Below are 19,323 nucleotides of genomic sequence, written 5' to 3'. Positions count from 1 at the left end.
GACATGAAAGGGGAAATGACATGCAGGAAAGTGCAGAACGAAAACCGTGACCTCTGCGTTGAGGACTGAGCCTCTGTACATGGGTGCTTGCTCTACCACTAGGCCACCCAGTGACCCAATAAAGATCTAATCTGTTCTATTCCACTATAATCTCACACATCTATAAAACATATATGAACGCGTTAAGTATGTTATGTTTTGACACTACCTACCACTCACTTTCAGTTACCTAATATGATCACAGTCTTTCGTTTTCCCCTCTCCCGCCTTGGTTTCTGGCATCTCCTTCACAGCTGCTGTGATTCCCATCTCTGTTTTAGTGTCTTCTTGCATCAGAAGTGGAGTAAAATTCAACTGACCGTTTGCTAAACCCCTCTGCTAAAGAGAAATCGTATAATCATAGCTTAGTAACCCTAACCTACCACGTGGTAGGCTTGTCATAGTCTGGTCCTGCCATACTCTCGTACATTTCAAATTAAGCGGAAGTACGTTGGAGGGCGGAGCCAGGCTAGGCTTGTCGAGCAAGCAAGAATTTCTCCACGTTTCGACGCAGTGTGTATGTGGCTGTCGTAAAAGCAATGCTTCACAATTAAAGAGTTTGGACGGTTGTGTCTATTTTTAGTGTTTTCAGAACCAAAAACACAAGAGCAAAAGTGTAAGAAATTAACTAAACAGATTGTTAACTGCTCTAACTAGCCAACTAGCTCACTACCACTTACTAACTCCATTAGTTAGTAGTAGAGTGCGGATCGGGCCACATTTTTCTGTCCGCGCCTGGCCCGCGTCCGACAGAGCAGTAACCGAACCCGACCCGAGCCCAACAGGCATTCAAATATTAATGTCCGAGCCCGACCCGAGCATGACGTTTGTTTGTGTGGAATTCCCGCTTTTATTAAGAAACTGTAGGAAGGCATTCGGAAATGTCAACAGATGAGCACATCAGTGCACACAGGGCAACAAGCGTACGTTAACACAGGCGCGCACCTACATAATAAGCTGTTTTAAATTTAAAATGTTCAATGCTGTATCGCGCTGATGTGACCGAGCCCGACCCGAATCCGAACATCATTTCTAAATATCTATCTCGGTTCAGGTATCCATCCTCTAGTTTGTAGGGTTACCAAAAAAAAAAAAAAACATTCACGACACGCACATCCTTTGAAAACATTGGGTAACACTTTACTTGACAGTACCGACATAACCATGACATGACACTGTCATAACTATGACATGACACTGTCATGAATGTGTCATAAACCTTATAAATAAGTCATAAACGTTTATGACTTCTGTCATTAAGTGTCATTCGGTTTTTGTCATGACAAGTTGACATTGTTGGGCTTGTCTTGATTATGACAACTTGACATTACTCAAAGTGATATTACCAGAAGTTGTCTTGGTCATGACAACTTGACATTAAATTTGTCTTGATTATGACACTTTGACATTAATCAAAGTGTCATTAACAGAAGTTGTCTTGGTCATGACAAGTTGACATTAAATTAGTTTGGGATGTCTTTGTAATGACAACTTGACATTAACCAGGATGACATTACCAGAGGATGTCTTTGTCATGACAACTTGACATAAACAGAAATTCACCTCTTATCTAATACATTCTTTGACTTCAAGTAAAGTGGTAACATTTTTATTTGTCATTAAGATATCATAGATAAGACTTGCTGTCATTACCATATTATGACAGTGTAAGAAATACATTCTTTGACCTCAAGTAAAGTGGTACCAATTGTATTTGTCATTAAGATATCATAGATAAGACTTGCTGTCATGACAACATTATGACAGTGTAACAATATTTGCCATATTTCTGTGTATATTAATACCACTTTACTTGAGGTCAAAGAAGGTATTTGTTACACTGTCATAATGTTGTCATGACAACAAGTCTTATCCATTATATCTTAATGAAAAAAAAAAAAAAAAAAAACTATTGTATAAAAAAAAAAAAATTTTATACTGTCATAATATGGTAATGACAGCAAGTCTTATCTATGATATCTTAATGACAAATACAAATGTTACCACTTTACTTGAGGTCAAAGAATGTATTTGTTACACTGTCATAATGTTGTCATGACAGCAAGTCTTATCTATGATATCTTAATGACAAATACAATTGGTACCACTTTACTTGAGGTCAAAGAATGTATTTGTTACACTGTCATAATGTTGTCATGACAGCAAGTCTTATCTATGATATCTTAATGACATATAAAAATGTTACCACTTTACTTGAGGTCAAAGAATGTATTTGTTACACTGTCATAATATGGTAATGACAGCAAGTCTTATCTATGATATCTTAATGACAAATAAAAATGTTACCACTTTACTTGAGGTCAAAGAATGTTTTTGTTACACTGTCATAATGTTGTCATGACAGCAAGTCTTATCTATGATATCTTAATGACAAATACAATTGGTACCACTTTACTTGAGGTCAAAATATGTATTAGTTACACTGTCATAATGTTGTCATGACAGCAAGTCCTATCAATGATATCTTAATGACAAATACAATTGGTACAAAAATATTTTGACCTCACTACTTGAGGTCAAAATATTTATTAGTTACACTGTCATAACAGTGTCATGAGACCCAGTTTTGTGAAATTTCCTGTCAGACATCTATCTGAAAAAGTGCTAGAATTGGTCTCTAATCTTGCACATCTAATTATAATAATCATTAGGTAAAAATGTCATGAATACAAAAAGAGGTGAATTTCTGTTTATGTCAAGTTGTCATGACAAAGACATCCTCTGGTAATGTCATCCTGGTTAATGTCAAGTTGTCATTACAAAGACATCCCAAACTAATTTAATGTCAACTTGTCCTGACCAAGACAACTTCTGGTAATGACACTTTGATTAATGTCAAAGTGTCATAATCAAGACAAATTTAATGTCAAGTTGTCATGACCAAGACAACTTCTGGTAATATCACTTTGATTAATGTCAAGTTGTCATAATCAAGACAAGCCCAACAATGTCAACATGTCATGACAAAAACTGAATGACACTTAATGACAGAAGTCATAAACGTTTATGACTTGTTTATAAGGTTTATGACACATTCATGACAGTGTCATGTCATAGTTATGACAGTGTCATGTCATGGTTATGTCGGTACTGTCAAGTAAAGTGTTACCGCCAACCAGACGAATAAGCAAGCTTTGGACATTGAATTACCAACATCAAAATGTTGGGTTGTAAGAAGTGATATTCCAACGGCGGACTCAAGTTCTACAGAATTCCGACAGGATCACAAATGTTTCAGAGCAACCAGCTGTCAAAAGGTGTTGACTACCACTGGACTGAGGACACGAAGAAAAAAAAGTATCGTGTTTGTAGCGTCCATGTTGAAACTCAATAAACTATGTCATGGTATTTGATGTTTTGTGCATGACCACAGATAACGTAGTTGTAAGTATCTAGTGACTACATGCTCGTAATTTCTCAACCAAATATGTATATATACTATATATATATATATATATATATATATATATATATATATATATATATATATATATATATATATATATATATATCTGACAACTGAATATTGGGCCACTTGCTAATGTCCCTTTACCCACTCAATAATAGCACACGATTATGGAAGCCGGTCAGCAATCATGATTTTGCGCCCTTGCATAGCTTGGGAAGCTATTGTACTCCTCCTCTGCCATACTTGCGTTGCCAAACTGCATGCTCACACTTATGTATGTCACCAATGTTTACAAGCTGTGAAAAGATCTATTGGTGCTTGTCAGATGTAGCAACAGTAACCTAGTGGGATGGGGCGTTAGGGGTTCAAGTTGAAGCTGCTGCTATGCGTTTTTGTTTCCATGTAGTTAGACTCACCCAGCACTCGCCAAACCAAAGTAACCAAACACTTTAACCAAAGTGCCCTCACATATTTTGTACTATTATTCATTGAATAGTTTGTACTAGTTGGTTCATTATGAGGCCCGTAGAGATAAAATAGGCTATACTTTAATGTGTGTGGATTGTTTTAGCTATGTCATTAGATGATAGAGGTATACTGTATAGCACCCCTCTGTGAACTACATTGTTGTGGAGGATTTCACTGTAATCCTGCATCCGTCTTCAGTCGGTTTTTTTTGCTGTCTGGGGGATTGAGAACACACAGAAGGTTTGTCACTGGAATTGGGTGAAGGGCTGAAGATTTGGAGGGGGGTAAAGGAGGAAAAGTAGGAGGAGATTTAGAGTTGGGGAGAATGGGAACAGATACGACTACTTACTGGCAAAACTCATATACAGCAGCAGCTGTTAAGATTGAGTGTTAGTCATCGGCCTCCCTTCGGTCTCTGCTCCCCCCTCCTCTCTTTCTCTGTCTCTCATGAGAGTGTTGTGAATAGCTCCTGAAATAGAGCCCGCTGGAGCATAAAGGGAAATGTGAAAGACGGCGTAGATGGAAGGAGGGGGGTTTGTGAAAGCAATGTGATACGGTGCCAGTGTGAGAAATGTGTTCACATGGAAAGATATGGAGTGAAAGAAAAGAGCAAGAAAGAGTGACGTGACAGAGACAAGGCCACACAGATAAGTGAAAGGGAGGAAATGCGAGAGCGAGGGAGAGAGAGAGAGAGAGAGGGAGAGAGAGAGAGAGAGAGAGAGAGAGAGAGAGAGGGGGGGAGGAGGGGGAGAGAGCGAGGCGTGCTCAGACTGAGAGTGAATCTCAGAGAGGAAGAAAGCTGGTGAAGGTTCACTGTTATTTTCCCGGCCATACAATTATCCTCTACAGTAAGGATTTATCTTTTTTTTTTTTATTCTCATAGGCCTACTGGATTTTATGGACTGTGGGAAGTCAGAAAAAAACAAATCTTTCTTGAACTTTGTGACAGGATCCAAACGCTTATTACAAGACATCAACCAGATTTACAACTAATTCAAAGTCATCAGCTGTGTGGGGATATTGGTTTGCCTTTGACATGGGGTCTGGTGGGAAGGTGCTACTTCTTCTTGGTAAGTCTATCAATGAGAGCACAATGTGTGTGTGTGTGTGTGTGTGTGTGTGTGTGTGTGTGTGTGTGTGTGTGTGTGTGTGTGTGTGTGTGTGTGTGTGTGACTGGGTGAGTGGGTGTGTAAAGGTTGAGAAAAAGAAAAGAAACAAAAAGCACGGGGAGTTTAGTAATGTAGTTAAGACATGTTGAAATGTTGTAACACTTAGTTGATATACTTCTACTTTTTATCAGTCAGACAGGTTTTCAACTTAGAAACATATGTAAATAAATCGTTGTCTTTCTTATGATATACAAGCATCTATTTTTGAATTTCTCACATTTAAACAAGCTCAACTATGAATATGGCAACTATTATCAGAGGTCATAACTTGTGAACTTGATAGTAGATCAATTGATCTTTCAGTGATGTTAACCCTGTCAGACAGTGAGCAGCCCTCCAGCTGTGTTTGCTTCTGTGATATATGGATGTTTGGGTGGAGGTCAGAGTGGCTGACTCTGCAGGACTGGGTCCAAGGGTTTTTTTAGACTATAGAAGAGCAAGAACAGCTGCTCATGATCTTTGCCTTTATATGCTGCTAGGTTGTTGAACACAAACTGGAGCCCGTCCATATTTTGTTTTATTGGTGATAAATACAATGATTATCATAATTTTGTATGTTAACTGAGCACCAAGGTATCGAAGCAAAAAAGTACTGTCTTGGCAACGGTCAGCAGTATTAAAGCTAACCTTAATTTTTGAAAAAGGTTATTCATTTTAAACATGTGACTTAACAGTCAGCTCATTAGGGAAATAAGAACTGTGATTTATAAGAAATTGCATTTCCTTTCCACACACACACACACACACACACACACACACACACACACACACACACACACACACCGGTGTATGCAAAAAGGCTCATCCTTTGGCTGCATTTATAACTTCCACCTTCTATCAGGCACATATGTAAATGAAACAGGAAGAGAGACCGACAGAAAAAATAATGCAACATGCGGCTTGTGAAGAAATGTGAGACGGAAGAGACACACAGAGAGGCCAGTTTATGTTACAGACTTACTTTTCATTCACCACTGGGCTTACTGGTGAATGAATGTCAGCTGCGAGCTGAGCACAAAGTCACGCTTTGTATATTTTCAGGCTTTGTTTCTGTCCACAGTTATTAAGTCATAAAGTTAGACTCAGTCACACCGTTTCATACACTCACTGTCAAACTTTGTCTGGTTTCCTAAAGTGGTGTTCCATAGTTCCAGTGGGAGCTCCAGCAACAACACAGGGCTCATTGTGATCCAGGGAGGGAAACACAGGAGTGATTTGGGATATTTCTTTTACTTAGGCCAGACCATGTGAGGGGGGCGCTGTTTTCTGCTTTACCAGTGAATCATGAGTCAGAAAATGTGACTGACATGTGTCTGTTGTGGTGGGTAGTTTATCTGAGAGGCAGAGGGTGGAATCCTGGGATGAGTTTAGCAGGAGGAAGAAAACAATCACACTTAAACGTTTCATGCACATATGTTATTCAAAAGGTGGCATACAGCAAACACACACAAGCTCACCTAAACACTGTATGGTTCAACCTAGTCTTGCATAGCCAGACCTATGGAAGTAAATCTGTTTCATCGGATTTTGAAATTAAAAAGCAATTGAATTTCTTGTACTAGATATTTATGCATTGAAATTATGTATCTGACTTTTTGGCTTCTAAATTTTACTCTTCAAATTTTCAACAACTAATTCTCAACTTTATTTTTCTAAGTTCACAAATTCAGAATCCAAAATTCAACATAAAAAAAATGAAATATACCAAATTCAGATGCAAAATACAATGTACAACTAATATATTTTCAACTTCCTCAAATTCAATAGGCCAAATTCAGCTGCAAAATGTAATGTTTAAATATGTTGAATTTGAGCAAGTTGAAAATATATTAGTTGAACATTGTATTTTGCATCTGATTTTGTTATATTGAATTTTTTTACATTGAATTTTTGATTCTGAATTTATGAATTTAGAAAAAATAAAGGTGAAAATGAGTTGTTGTAAAATTCAGAGGCAAAACATTCAGATACATCATTTCAATGCATACATATCTAGTGCTAGAAATTCAATGGCTTTTTAATTTTAAAATCCGATGAAACAGATTTACATACATTTACATACTTTTGACATTTTCATACAGACCTATCTCCACAGTGCTGGAGTATGGTCTGGCTAAACTGCTTATCATTATGCGATAGTAGGAAAAAATCTCTAGCTCGTTTGTTGTTCTTTATTACAACCGTCTTGGGCAGTGCTAAGCTCAGGAGTGGTTGCTTTGCTTTACTGTGTCTTCTTTGTTACTGTAATTTTTTACCTTAACTGTCAATTGAAACTAAATGGCCTCTCTCTCTCTTTCCACACAGGCTTATTGGGTGTGCTGGGGAAATGTTTCTCTGTGGAGTGTCGCAACGGCTTCAACACAATTGATGATGTCTGTGTTGGTAATAATCTGCTGTGTTTTCTAATTTGAACTATCTCTCTCCACTCTCTTGTTTCTGTCTACCAATGCTTTTATTGTGGCATGTACTCAAGACAAGCGCTCTCAGAAAGAAGTGTTGATTATGCAAAACCTCTTACTGACGTTGACCAGGAAAAAGGAAAAGTACCCTTTTTTGTGGTGACATTCCACTTCGTTTTTCCATTTAAGGCATTTAAGCACGGCTCACATCCAGAGTTGATTGCAATGAAAACAACAGAAGATGTTTAAATTCTTAGATCACCACACACTGTTTTATTATGTATTGACTAAGACTAAGATTTATTACAATAATTTTATTCTCTTTTTCTTTATGTATTGTATCCAAATCCAGATGCAAATGAGTGCGAAGAAAACCCACAACAATGTGGGAATCACACAATGTGCTTCAACACAAATGGCAGCTTCTACTGTCAGTGCAAGTCAGGGTTCATTCATTCATCAGGAAACATTAAAGAGAATCTTAACTTTACGGAGGGACAGTGCAACGGTAAGCATGTGTGTATGAGTGTGTGGGATCAGTGTCTCTCTCTTGTCCAGCCAGTCTTCTTACCCATCTTCACTTGTTCTATTGGCAGATATCAACGAGTGCCTCGATGAAGTTGGTATCTGCGGTCATGCTGTAAATTGTTCTAATCTGATTGGGAGCTACTGGTGCACGTGCCACTTTGGGTACACCAACAACAGTGGAAACTGCAAAGGTGAGAAGTGTCTACTGATTTGTCTCTACCCTTGTCTGCAGTTGATTGGTACTGTACTTAGATCACAAAACAATATACTCAACAGAATTATAAATGTGAAAGTTGACATGCCCCAATAGGTGCGGCAACAAAAAACAGGAAAGTGATGGAGATATCAATCAAGTAAGGTCTGTACCCACCTACACAGTCCTGGAAACTCTGGTGTGTGTGTCGGTGCTAAGATCGTCTCCACCAAATTGGGAATTGTTTTTTTTGGATGTCTTTTAAGATGTTGTCGGTTGGGGGAGAGGCAAAAGACATTAAGTGCTCATTCTGCTGTGAACTAATAAAGTGTCTGACCTGTAGGTATTTAAAAAAGTGTGTTCCGGGGAGGTTAAAGGCACTTTTTAGCTGTTCAAAAGATTTAAGTATGTTATTTTCATAGAGGTCATAAGCCATATCCTTGTAAGCCCGTCTCGGTGGAAGAGCAGGATTGTTATGGAATGGAGTGTTCCTGTGCAGGGTTATTAAGCATTTGTGGTGGGATTGTATAATTGAAAACAATTTGGAGGTGTGGTTTATAAAAGGATTACTTGTGCCAGTCTTCAGAGCGTAATATGAGTGTATAAAGGGAATACCAGCCAACGATACCTCAGCTGCATGGAACTGCTCAATCTGCTTCCAAGCAGGGGGGTTATCCAATTCCGTCTGCCAAATCCAAATGGCTCTTAGCTGGGCCGCCCAGTAGAATAGTTCAAAGTTCGGGAGCTTTAGACCACCGTGCTCAGGAGTGTTGTACTGTATAGAGTTTTCATTTTAATTCTGAGCACTTTTCCCCTCCATAAAAAATTTGATATCTTGCTTTCTAATTTTTTTTAAAGAACTTACTAGGAATCGGTATGGGAAGAGTTTGGAACAGATAGAGAAACCTAGGTAGCAGATTCATCTTTATGCAGTTAACACGCCCTATCAAAGATATAGGTAGATGCCTCCATCTGTCCAGATCCCTCTCCGCCTTTAAAAGTACAGGGTTGTAATTTAGTGAGAAGGTTCTATCTAGTTGAGCGGGGATTGTCAGACCTAAGTATGTTATACACTGGGCATCCCATTTGAAGGGAATATTTACTTGTGGAAATGCTCCGCTGGAGGATTAAGAGGCAAAGCCATGCTTTTTTGCAGATTGACTTTATATCCTGATATACTGCTGTATGTGGAGAACAGGTCAATAAGAACTGACAGGGAGGAGTTCAAATATGTAATATGTTAAAGAAATTATTTGTACCCACCTTTAAAGTCTTGGCTTGAATCCTTTTTAACGCAAATGGTCAAGGTCTCATGATTAATGCCATACATGGATCAGTTTTAAATTGATTCATGGGAGGAGTGGCGCATGGACAGTTGAGAAAAAAGGGAAGAGGCGTTTAGTCTCAACTACACAAGTAGATTGAGTCACTGCCTCGAGCATTACATAAATAAATAAAAATAAACTGGCCTTACATACGCCATGCCTGCGTCACACAAACACCGGCTACCGCCGCAAACAAAAGAGCGGTCTGTGGTTAATTTAAAGGAAAGAAAACAAGCACCTGCACTACCATATGGGTTGACTTACACTGTAACTATGGCACAAAAGTGAACGTACCCTAATTCCACTTAAAAAAGTCACAGCAGAGAGCTGGGTCCAGGACCAGGTTGGTTGGATGAAGCAGCCTGAAGGAGATGGTTTTCTCGTGCAGCTTTTTCTTCAGAGGCGTGAAGGCTTTTCTTTTTCGGTAGAGAGTTGTGGACATATCCCTGAAGATCATGATAGTAGAGTTGCCATACTGCAGTGATCTTTTCTTCCGCGCCGCATCTAGGATTTTCATCACGTTGGTGAAGCGGAGTAGGCGGACCACCAGAGCCCGGGGAAGGCTGCCCTCATCAGGTCGCCGCTGAAGTGAGCGGTGAGCCCACTCAATCTTGATCAACTCCCCGGTCTATAGGCCCAGTATTTTTCGGGAGCCACTCTTGTAGGAAGGCTATGGTGTATTTCCCCTCAACTCCCTCTGGAAAACCAACCAACCTCAGGTTTTGTCTTCTTGCTCGATTCTCCAGATCATTGAGTTTGTCTTTCAGACCGCTGATTTCTACTTCCGTCTTCTTTTTGTGATCTCCGAGGTCTTCATGCAAGAAGTCGAGGCTTTCGGTGTGACTCGACTGCCTATCTTCAATCTCTGTGACCCGCTGCCCCAGGGCGCGATGCCACTTTAACTTTTGATCCAATAATGTATACAGTCGAAACCTTTGTCCATTTTGTTGTGAAACCATGTTGGCGGTGCATCAGTGCTAGTGCCCGTGTTAGCACTGGGTGTTGCGGTGGTCTTTCTGCTACTATCTTCCTTTGTGGCTGCTTCATTCTTTTTCTGAGGCATTTTCAGTTTAGCAACGCATAACTTAATCAGCTTGTAGTCTTATTCTTGGCTTATTTAGCGCAGGATAAAGGTAAAATCAGAAGTCTTTACGGGAGCTGGTTTCACTACGTCTATCCTCTACGCCGCCATCTTTTCTTCAAATGAACAGCCAAGAGATAGTAGTGATAATACTGGAGCTTCTCACTAAATAACAGAAACATCTCCTCTGACAACACTCATGGTAATATTACAATGATATGGGCATGTTTCTAATATTCAAATAAAACTCTAAATTATGAAAGAATCAGGGAATCCATAGCTTCCCTCCAACTAAAGGATATTTCAGGAATTAAAAACCAATTGTCCTGGGATGACCTCGAAAAGGTCATACATGCCTTTGTTTCATCGTAATTGAACTGTTCTCCTTACTCCCTGTACTTACATCTCCTGCCTCCTGCTAAATTGCACCTCTTAACATCTCACCACACTAGTCGCCGGGAAAGTTCAGAACTGACTCTAAGATCCTTTTGCCAACAATGAAATACTCACGGGACCGTGCCGCGGGTTCCATTGCAGAGATGCTTGTTCTATTTGCAATCATTGCCCTTGAGTTATGTCAGTAATTACTTAAGTCTCCGTTCCCTCTCCTTACACAGACATAGATGAATGCCTCGAAGCTGAAAGGAAAAAAGAAGATCTCTGCGGAGTGAAAGGGACTTGTAAAAACAGTGATGGGAGTTACCGGTGCAAGTGTTCAGAAGGATACACCAATTATGGCAACGAAAGGACCCCATGCTCAGGTGAGTGTATGGGTGCATATACAAACCCTCTCCATTACCATTATTTACTTTCATTTCTACTTGTTCATACCCTGCTTGAACAAACTATACCACACAGAAATCATTGTAGTACCTTTGCATACTTTCTGTTTTGTTTTGACTCATTGGATTCTAGATAACCTGTGGTATAGTATGTCTCACAGGGGGATGGGATTCTGTTCCGTGCTGCTGCTTTGCTGTGTAGATTTTATCACACTCCTCTGCTTATAAAGCACACTGTAGTGAAGTCTCAAGCTCAGCCTGCGAGATGATAATCTGAGGTTTTGCTCTGTTCCATCTAGCGCTCGACTGTGACAGCTTCAGTGGAGACGGCGGGCCTGCACCGGTAAACTACACATTTAGATGCAAAATGATTAGCATGCTGAAACAATGAATTATGTTTTAGGAGGGTTTATTTTCCCACTTGTCCCTGCAGCTCAGAGTGCAGTTATAATCCAGCACTGTTGGTCTTGCTAAAAACATTTTAACCAATTTCCTCTACTTACTTAGTCCACCCTGCAGCCCTGTAGGGTTTAGTGTACATGAACTTTAATACAGGGCAAACTAAATAGTTTTATTATTCTCTCTGTGTCTCAGTTGCTCGGAGGACTGGCAGACATTTTGTCCATGATGAGAAACAGCTGTTTGGCTCTGTCTAACCCAAGTGCCGCTGGTGAAGGGAACCCAGATGGAGATGCGCTACTGGAGGTCAGAACAGCAGATACAAAACTCAGACACATTCTTACACACACAAAGACACAAAGTATTCGTCAATTCCCCCTCTGTTGTCCTGCAACGTGGACAGAATCTTTTCACAGCGACCGAGGCCATCCTGTCCCCCGGGCACCTGCACAGCAGTGAAGATGTGAGCGGATTGCTCAGTACGGTGGAGAACGCTATTATGCTCATTGGCCCACAGCTCAAAGACAACCGCACAAAAATAGAAACCTCTGAGACAGGTAACAGTGTCCATAAGCTCAGCCGTGATTTGCATACTGTATTTAAAACATGACATGCTCACAGGCCTTTTCTATGGATGAGGATGTATGATTAATAAATGATGGTGGGAAAGCTAATGCCATTCGAAATCTACTTAAATAGATGCAGTTATTGCAGTGCAGAGGGGAAAGACTCCACCCACTGGACCAATCCATCTGACCACCGAGAATGCTATACTTGACACTGACTGGACAACCGCAGCTGGGACGGGATCTTACCCTGGTAAACTTCTCTTCTCTTCTCCTCTGACAAATAAGTCACAATTTTGTCAATTAATTCATCATATTTCTTAATGTCTTTTACAGGTTTTGCTCTGGCTGCGTTGTTGAGCTACAAGAACCTTGAGATATCTGTTAACCGGTCCTTTGACGAGCTCACAGGACATGAAAAAGATGGTGTGAATCCCTCCTTTCAGCTCTCCTCTAGAGTTGTGTCTGTTGTGGTCTCCAACCCATCCACTCAGAACCTGAGCCGCTCCGTCAACATCACCCTCAGACATTTACAGGTAGTCCCACCTGCCCTAGTGTAGAGTCATTATAGTTCTATAACTATTTGATGTACTGGAATACGAAGATATGAATGAAACACAACGCCTACTTTTGACGCAGTGGTTTTGTTATGTGCATAGGACGTAGAGGAGTCGGCTAACTTGAATTACATCTGCACATACTGGACTGAGAGAGGGTCCTGGTCCACAGATGGTTGTTATCAACAGCACTCCAATGCCACACACACTGTGTGTACATGTGAACATCTGAGCAGCTTTGCTGTACTTATGGCACTCTACCCCATGGAGGTAGGAAGCTGACACACACACACACACACACACACACACACACACACACACACACACACACACACACACACACACACACACACACACACACACTATTGTGACTTTTTCATCGAAGTATAAAACGATTTAAAGAAAATAGCTATTAAGTCTTTACATCCCAAAAAAGAAATGTGTGGCAATTTCTTCCCAAAATGTCAAAATGTCCAATATTACTGTAAAATATATAGATGAACCAATAATTTGGTAAATAACTGAAGAAATTATTTAAACTCATTATCATGAAATGTTGTTTCATCATTATTTTCACAATAAGTGAAGATGATTTATTCATTTATAATTCATTATAGACATTTTATTTCATAAGGGAATTTTGATGACATATTCTCAAGCAACAGCCATACTAGTGTTATTGCTGTTGTTTAAACACACACACACACACACACACACACACACACACACACACACACACACACACACACACACACACACACACACACACACACACACACACACACACACACACACACACACACATTTTGTAAATGACCTTATAACTTCAATTAAACAGCTAACATGCCTTCTCTGCCAGCACACATTTGGGCTCCAGCTGGTGACCAAGATCGGGCTGATCATCTCCCTGCTGTGCCTCATATTGTGCATCCTGACATTCAAATTCTGCCGCTCCATACAAGGAACCCGCACCACCATCCACCTGCACCTCTGTATCTGCCTCTTCGTAGCTGACCTCGTCTTTCTGGCTGGCATTTCACAAACCAAACCCGTGGTATGTTTGTGCAAACAAATAGTGACCTTAATTACACGGAGTGCAATCACCTGAGTATGTCTTTAAAGTAATAAGAAAGTAATTGAATTACTGTAAAATGTTTACAATGGCTTGATCTACTCCACTCATCATTAAATGCCACAAAGCAGAGCCCAGTTAATAAGTGAAGAGGCACTCTTCTGTAAACCTCAAGCCCGTCTTCCTGCCACTTGAATACCTCTGTGGTTATTTTGAGGCAAAAAGGGGGAAAACTGTGCTTTGAGACATTTTTCACAGCAGTCTTGAGAAGGCTGACAGTGGAGAGGAAAATCACAAAATGACCAAATAAGAAACTTTTTTGTACTTACTGTACTAGTAGAGAGCACCAAAATTGTAATATCAGTTTATACTATATTTATATAGATTAAACCATCCAACAGTGTATACAAGAGTTCAATTATAAAATTGTTGGTCAAACATTAATGTATTATTTGTTATTATTGATATATGTTTTGAAAGGGCCTAAATGAGTACTTTTACTTTTGGTAAACTTAATATGACGTTACTGATAGAATTTACTGTAAGAATCTAACTTCTTCCCCCACTGGTCTTGATTTAATTATTAATCTGTAATCTAATCATCAAAAATAGCTTTGACATTTCTTATTCAAAGTATTATCTTGATCAGGTTACTGCTGTGCGACATTTCATTCCTTTGCTCCTTCCTCTCTGAGCTCATCTTCCTCCATGTTGTCATGTTACATTATTACAGGCCGGCTGCAGGTTCGTTGCAGCGATGCTTCATTTCTTCTTCTTGGGAGTGTTCACCTGGATGCTGTTAGAAGGGGTGCAGCTGTACCGCATGGTGGTCCTGGTGTTCAACGCCACCATTCGGCCCCTCTACTTGTTCATCATTGGTTATGGGACACCCCTTGTTATCGTCATCATATCCGCCATCATTAGACCAAACGAATATGGCACTGACCAGCAGTAAGTGTTGTAGTATGTGTGTGTGTGTGTGTGTGTGTGTTTGCATACTCGATGTGTGATAGCAATGACATCAGTGCATTACACAGACCTGCTGTTATCTATCTTGGCGACGTCAGGAAAACCCTGTCATGCACGTGTTTCCTTCCTCCCAACTAGCTGCTGGCTGTCCCTGAAAGACGGCCTCATCTGGAGTTTCTTCGGCCCCGTGTGCTTCATCATCATCCTCAACGTCTTCTTTTTCATCGTCACCGTCTGGAAGCTCGCCCAGAAGTTCACCAGCCTCAACCCAGACCTCTCCAATCTGCACAAAATTAAGTCAGTCAGTGTGTTTGTTTGCCTGTGAGGCCTTTTGTGTGTTTGCTTTTGCTGTGGTAATGTGTATGAAGTAATGTGACCCTCACCTATTCAACTGCTTAAATCAATACGTATGTAGGCCAAATGGAGCAGCTTTGGGAACTGAAAAATGCATGGATGGAAAGAATGTGAGAACTTTGTGAGGGAAAAATGTAGCTAATGTTTTTTTTAACCAAATCTGATCTCTCTAATGGCATGCTACTGAGGGGCCCCTCTCCACATCCATGCCTTTTTTTTTTTACTCCACTCAGTATATCTGTAGGCAACACTGTATTAACGTGCAGCTGCAGAACACATCATGGTTCATCCATCAGTGATGTTCAATGAGCAATGTTAGTCCAGGGAATTGGGAATGGGAACTTCTGGGAGCAGTTTTGAGTAAAAAAAAAAACAACTCAGAAAGCATTTGTTTATAATCATGTTTCTGAGGTTTCTGGCAGTGGAAAATGTTGAATCCTATCCAAATTTCCGTTCAACTATCTCAGATTCTGAGGGACTGAAATTTAAACCTGGTGTTCTATGATTAAACTTGTATATGTCATTAATCTCCTCTGTATCTTGTGAATAATATTGATAGATATTAATAGGAATAAGAAGGATACATCACCAAATACTACAAAGAGATCATGCAGGGTACATTGAAAGAAACATTTCTGTAACCTTTTATATTCATCAGTTGCTTTTGGCTTCTCTTTTTCCACCGCCTTTCAATAGACAGTAAACTGCTGCTTTGCTGAGCACCATCCACTTTTTCTCTTCCTTTACACCCTTCAGGGGGGTTACCAGACACTACAATGGTTGCTGAGTCATCCATGTGTTTGTGCTCATGTTAATCTTTCCTTTCGTTCTCTATCTATTACCTCCCCCCCCCTCCCATCCTCCTTTTTACTCTGCAGAGCTTTCACAGTGACAGCTATTGCGCAGATGTGGGTACTTGGTCTGATGTGGGTGTTTGGGGCCTTCCTGTTTCACGAGGGCACTACAGCAGTAGCATACATCTTCACTATCCTCAACAGCATGCAGGGAGCGCTGGTCTTCATCATGCACTGCCTACTGTCTAAACAGGTAGGGTACAGTAGCTCTGTGTGTGTGTGTGTGTGTGTGTGTGTGTGTGTGTGTGTGTGTGTGTGTGTGTGTGTGTGTATGTGTATGTGTGAGAGGTAAGATATTAACACAATAGATCAAACTATATAAGAACACAAAAGAAATTGTAACTACAAAGATGTAGGGGTTTTGAGCAATGGATTGTTTTCCTGATGTTCTGCTGCCCTCTGCAGGTGAGAGAGGAGTATGCCCATTTTGTCTCCTGTATCTGCACACCACAGAAGAAGAGATACTCGGACTTCAGCAGTACCAATCCATCCAGTAGTCAGTCACAAGTAAGCATCAAGGGACCTCACTCACTGTCACTCTCTAAAAGTCACAAACACATCAGCTACATTGTTGAGGTATTAATACTACCTAATAGCCACAACATTTTAGGTGGAAATGTTCTACTTTTTACGTTTAATGTTTATTTCTCTGCATTTATTTGACACTTGAATTCAAATTTCACATACAAAACATATGATCATCATTAGATTAAGCATTAAAATGATCTCTAGCTCAATCTCTAGCTCAACAATATAGCAACACATTTTGCATTATGCATATACTTTTGATATTTTAAGTACCCATTTATATAAGTATTAGCAACAAAATGTTGGTTATACTGAAATGTTTACTTTTGAATGCCATCATTTTACTGGAGTATAACATTGTGGTTTTTCTACTTTTACTTTAATAAAATCTTACCTCTGACATTGCTGCAAACTCATTACATACAGTATGTTGTCTAACATTGTTTCTGATCTTGTGCTGCTTGTGTTTATTTAGGGTTCTCGCAGTGGGCAGCATACCGGAGAATCCAAAATATGAGGAACTTTATTTTTTATTGTACCCCAGAGACAGACTACCACACCTTTAACCTATCTGGGCTAAGTTGGCCCTGACCCTGCCGGTTTGGATGACTTCAAACAAAAATGTTAATCATTATTTACAATTATGTTAATTTAAACTTTACTTTAGTTTTGTTGTACCACTGCACCAATTGTTTAATGTTAACTAATTAAACAATTCATTAAATCAGATAAGTCTGAGGGGTCGTCTGATTAGCCCCAGTAGTTACATCTCAGAACTTTCAGACCCTAATGAAGTTGATGTGACCAAATATTTTTTACAACTCAAAAACCTAAATCCACTAATATATGAGTAGCATCATCTTCCAATCGATTGCTAAAGTAATGCTTCACGTGTCATTATTGTCAGAGTAAGCAAGAAGTAGCCGACTTCTGTGTTTTTTTCAGGAACTCTTTAAGTGAAAGTGACGATATTTCAGTATCTTATCGATTTATCCAAAACATATCAAAATCATAATATGAGCTGTATTGTCTTTGGAGGGATCAAAAGTGATACATACAGTACATACTGTACACTGACATAGACTATTTATTTTCAAGTGCAGACTATTAAGTCTACATTATGTAGGCTACAAGAAAATATGAGTGATGCTCTTTGTGTTTAAAGCATGAGCAATAAGTTTGCGCTGTATTTTATATAGATGTACTGTGTGAAAAAAGGGTGGGTATGATTTTTGTTCATGGGATGTTCACATAAATTATTCCATGTTTCCATGTTGTGTATTTACCGGTATGTCGTAATGGCAAAGAAACAACTAACGGATGATGCAAATGACCCCTGAAGTGCCTCTGATGTTTCCTGCATGTTCCTGCTTATCCCAAGTGGGCTCCTGCAAGGATTTCATGTTTTTATTTTTTTATTTTAAACAAAATAAGTGATTTTTTTTAATCACTTGTGGCTATTTTTAAATATTTTTTAATTTGCAATTGAGCTTAGTCCTTTTGTCACTGGTGTATGTAAAAATATGTATTTTTTTCTTTTTAATTAGGAAACACACAAAAAAAGAAAAATCCAACCCATAATAGTTGCTTGGGAAATTCACAAAAACAGACCCACCCTTCTGATAAGCTTCCTGCAATCATACTGTGTTTATGGAATACAATTCCATTATATTGTCATGTTTTCTTATAATAGCTGTTAGCATATGTCTACACACATTGTTAGTGACTGTAAGGTATCACATCCCTGAAATGAGAATGTTAACCATTTTGATGAGGTCTAATGGGAGTTGTACAGACCTGAGTATGTTATTGCACTTTTCTGTTGTAAAAATGATAAGCAGCATATCTTCTCTCACATGGTGCATGTGATAATCAAGAAGACTTGAGAACCAGCCTCACTTACAGAACCTGAATAGGTTACTTGTTGTAATAAAGCTATATTTTATATTTTATAGAAATTGATCAGAGACATTAATCTGCAGAAAAAGAGAGATCGAGAGAGTACTTTTGGAATCCAAATCTATCTTTTTTATGCACTTGGTTTTGTCCTGTACTGTTTGTTTATATTTAAGTTGCTTCACCCTCTCTCATCTATGAGACTGATTGTAAGACCACTCGTGTTGGTTTTAACAACTAAACTGTTTTATGTCTTACATGTGGCTGTTTTTTTCTATACCTTTTATTCATGCATTGCAAAATGTATTTTATGTGAAAAAGCTACGTGCATTATGCAGCATTTTGTGAATGTAAGGATCTTATTGTTAAAATATACTATAGTTGTTTATCATTTGAAGGTAGGCCTATTTGAACTTATTTTTCTACTGTGTTTTGATATTCTTTGGTACTGTTTTCTTCAAAGATTATGCACCACAAATTTTTATTAAAGCTTCTACTTCAGCTGAAACATCTGTAAACTGTGTGTGTTTTTTTTTACAGACACATTGACACATTTGTTACATACCATACATAGCTATCTTATAAAATGAGATGAACTGCCAAGAATTTGCAAACTGCTTTAAAATGTTGCTCGTTTAATAATAGCTTAATAATAATAACATAACTTTAACTTTTGATACACAACGTCTTGTTTTGAATGCAGTTCTTTTACTT

At 39.1% G+C, this 19,323-nt stretch overlaps 1 protein-coding gene across 2 annotated transcripts; it reads left to right on the top strand.

Annotated features, from left to right (window-relative positions):
- Nucleotides 1–4,640: 4,640 nt before the first annotated feature.
- On the top strand, nucleotides 4,641–18,866 carry LOC120559658 (adhesion G protein-coupled receptor E5). 2 transcript variants are annotated; one of them, XM_039801562.1, is made up of 18 exons: nucleotides 4,641–4,785; nucleotides 4,887–5,007; nucleotides 7,411–7,488; nucleotides 7,858–8,013; nucleotides 8,102–8,224; nucleotides 11,250–11,393; nucleotides 11,714–11,757; nucleotides 12,009–12,119; nucleotides 12,217–12,370; nucleotides 12,513–12,632; nucleotides 12,716–12,915; nucleotides 13,039–13,206; nucleotides 13,796–13,990; nucleotides 14,742–14,959; nucleotides 15,116–15,274; nucleotides 16,210–16,378; nucleotides 16,591–16,692; nucleotides 17,189–18,866. In XM_039801562.1, exons 2-18 carry the CDS (start codon nucleotides 4,974–4,976, stop codon nucleotides 17,228–17,230), a joined length of 2,217 nt encoding a protein of 738 aa, XP_039657496.1. In that variant the 5' UTR covers nucleotides 4,641–4,785; nucleotides 4,887–4,973; the 3' UTR covers nucleotides 17,231–18,866. The 2 variants fall into 2 exon arrangements, with proteins under 2 accessions (XP_039657496.1, XP_039657505.1); XM_039801571.1 differs by having other exon boundaries at nucleotides 4,691–5,007; nucleotides 7,845–8,013.
- The last annotated feature ends 457 nt before the right edge of the window (nucleotides 18,867–19,323 follow it).

Source organism: Perca fluviatilis, chromosome 1 (assembly GCF_010015445.1).
Source record: "Perca fluviatilis chromosome 1, GENO_Pfluv_1.0, whole genome shotgun sequence".
Taxonomy (NCBI): Eukaryota; Metazoa; Chordata; class Actinopteri; order Perciformes; family Percidae; genus Perca; species Perca fluviatilis.
Note: the sequence above shows the minus strand (reverse complement) of the source record. Positions and strands in the feature narration are given on the sequence as shown.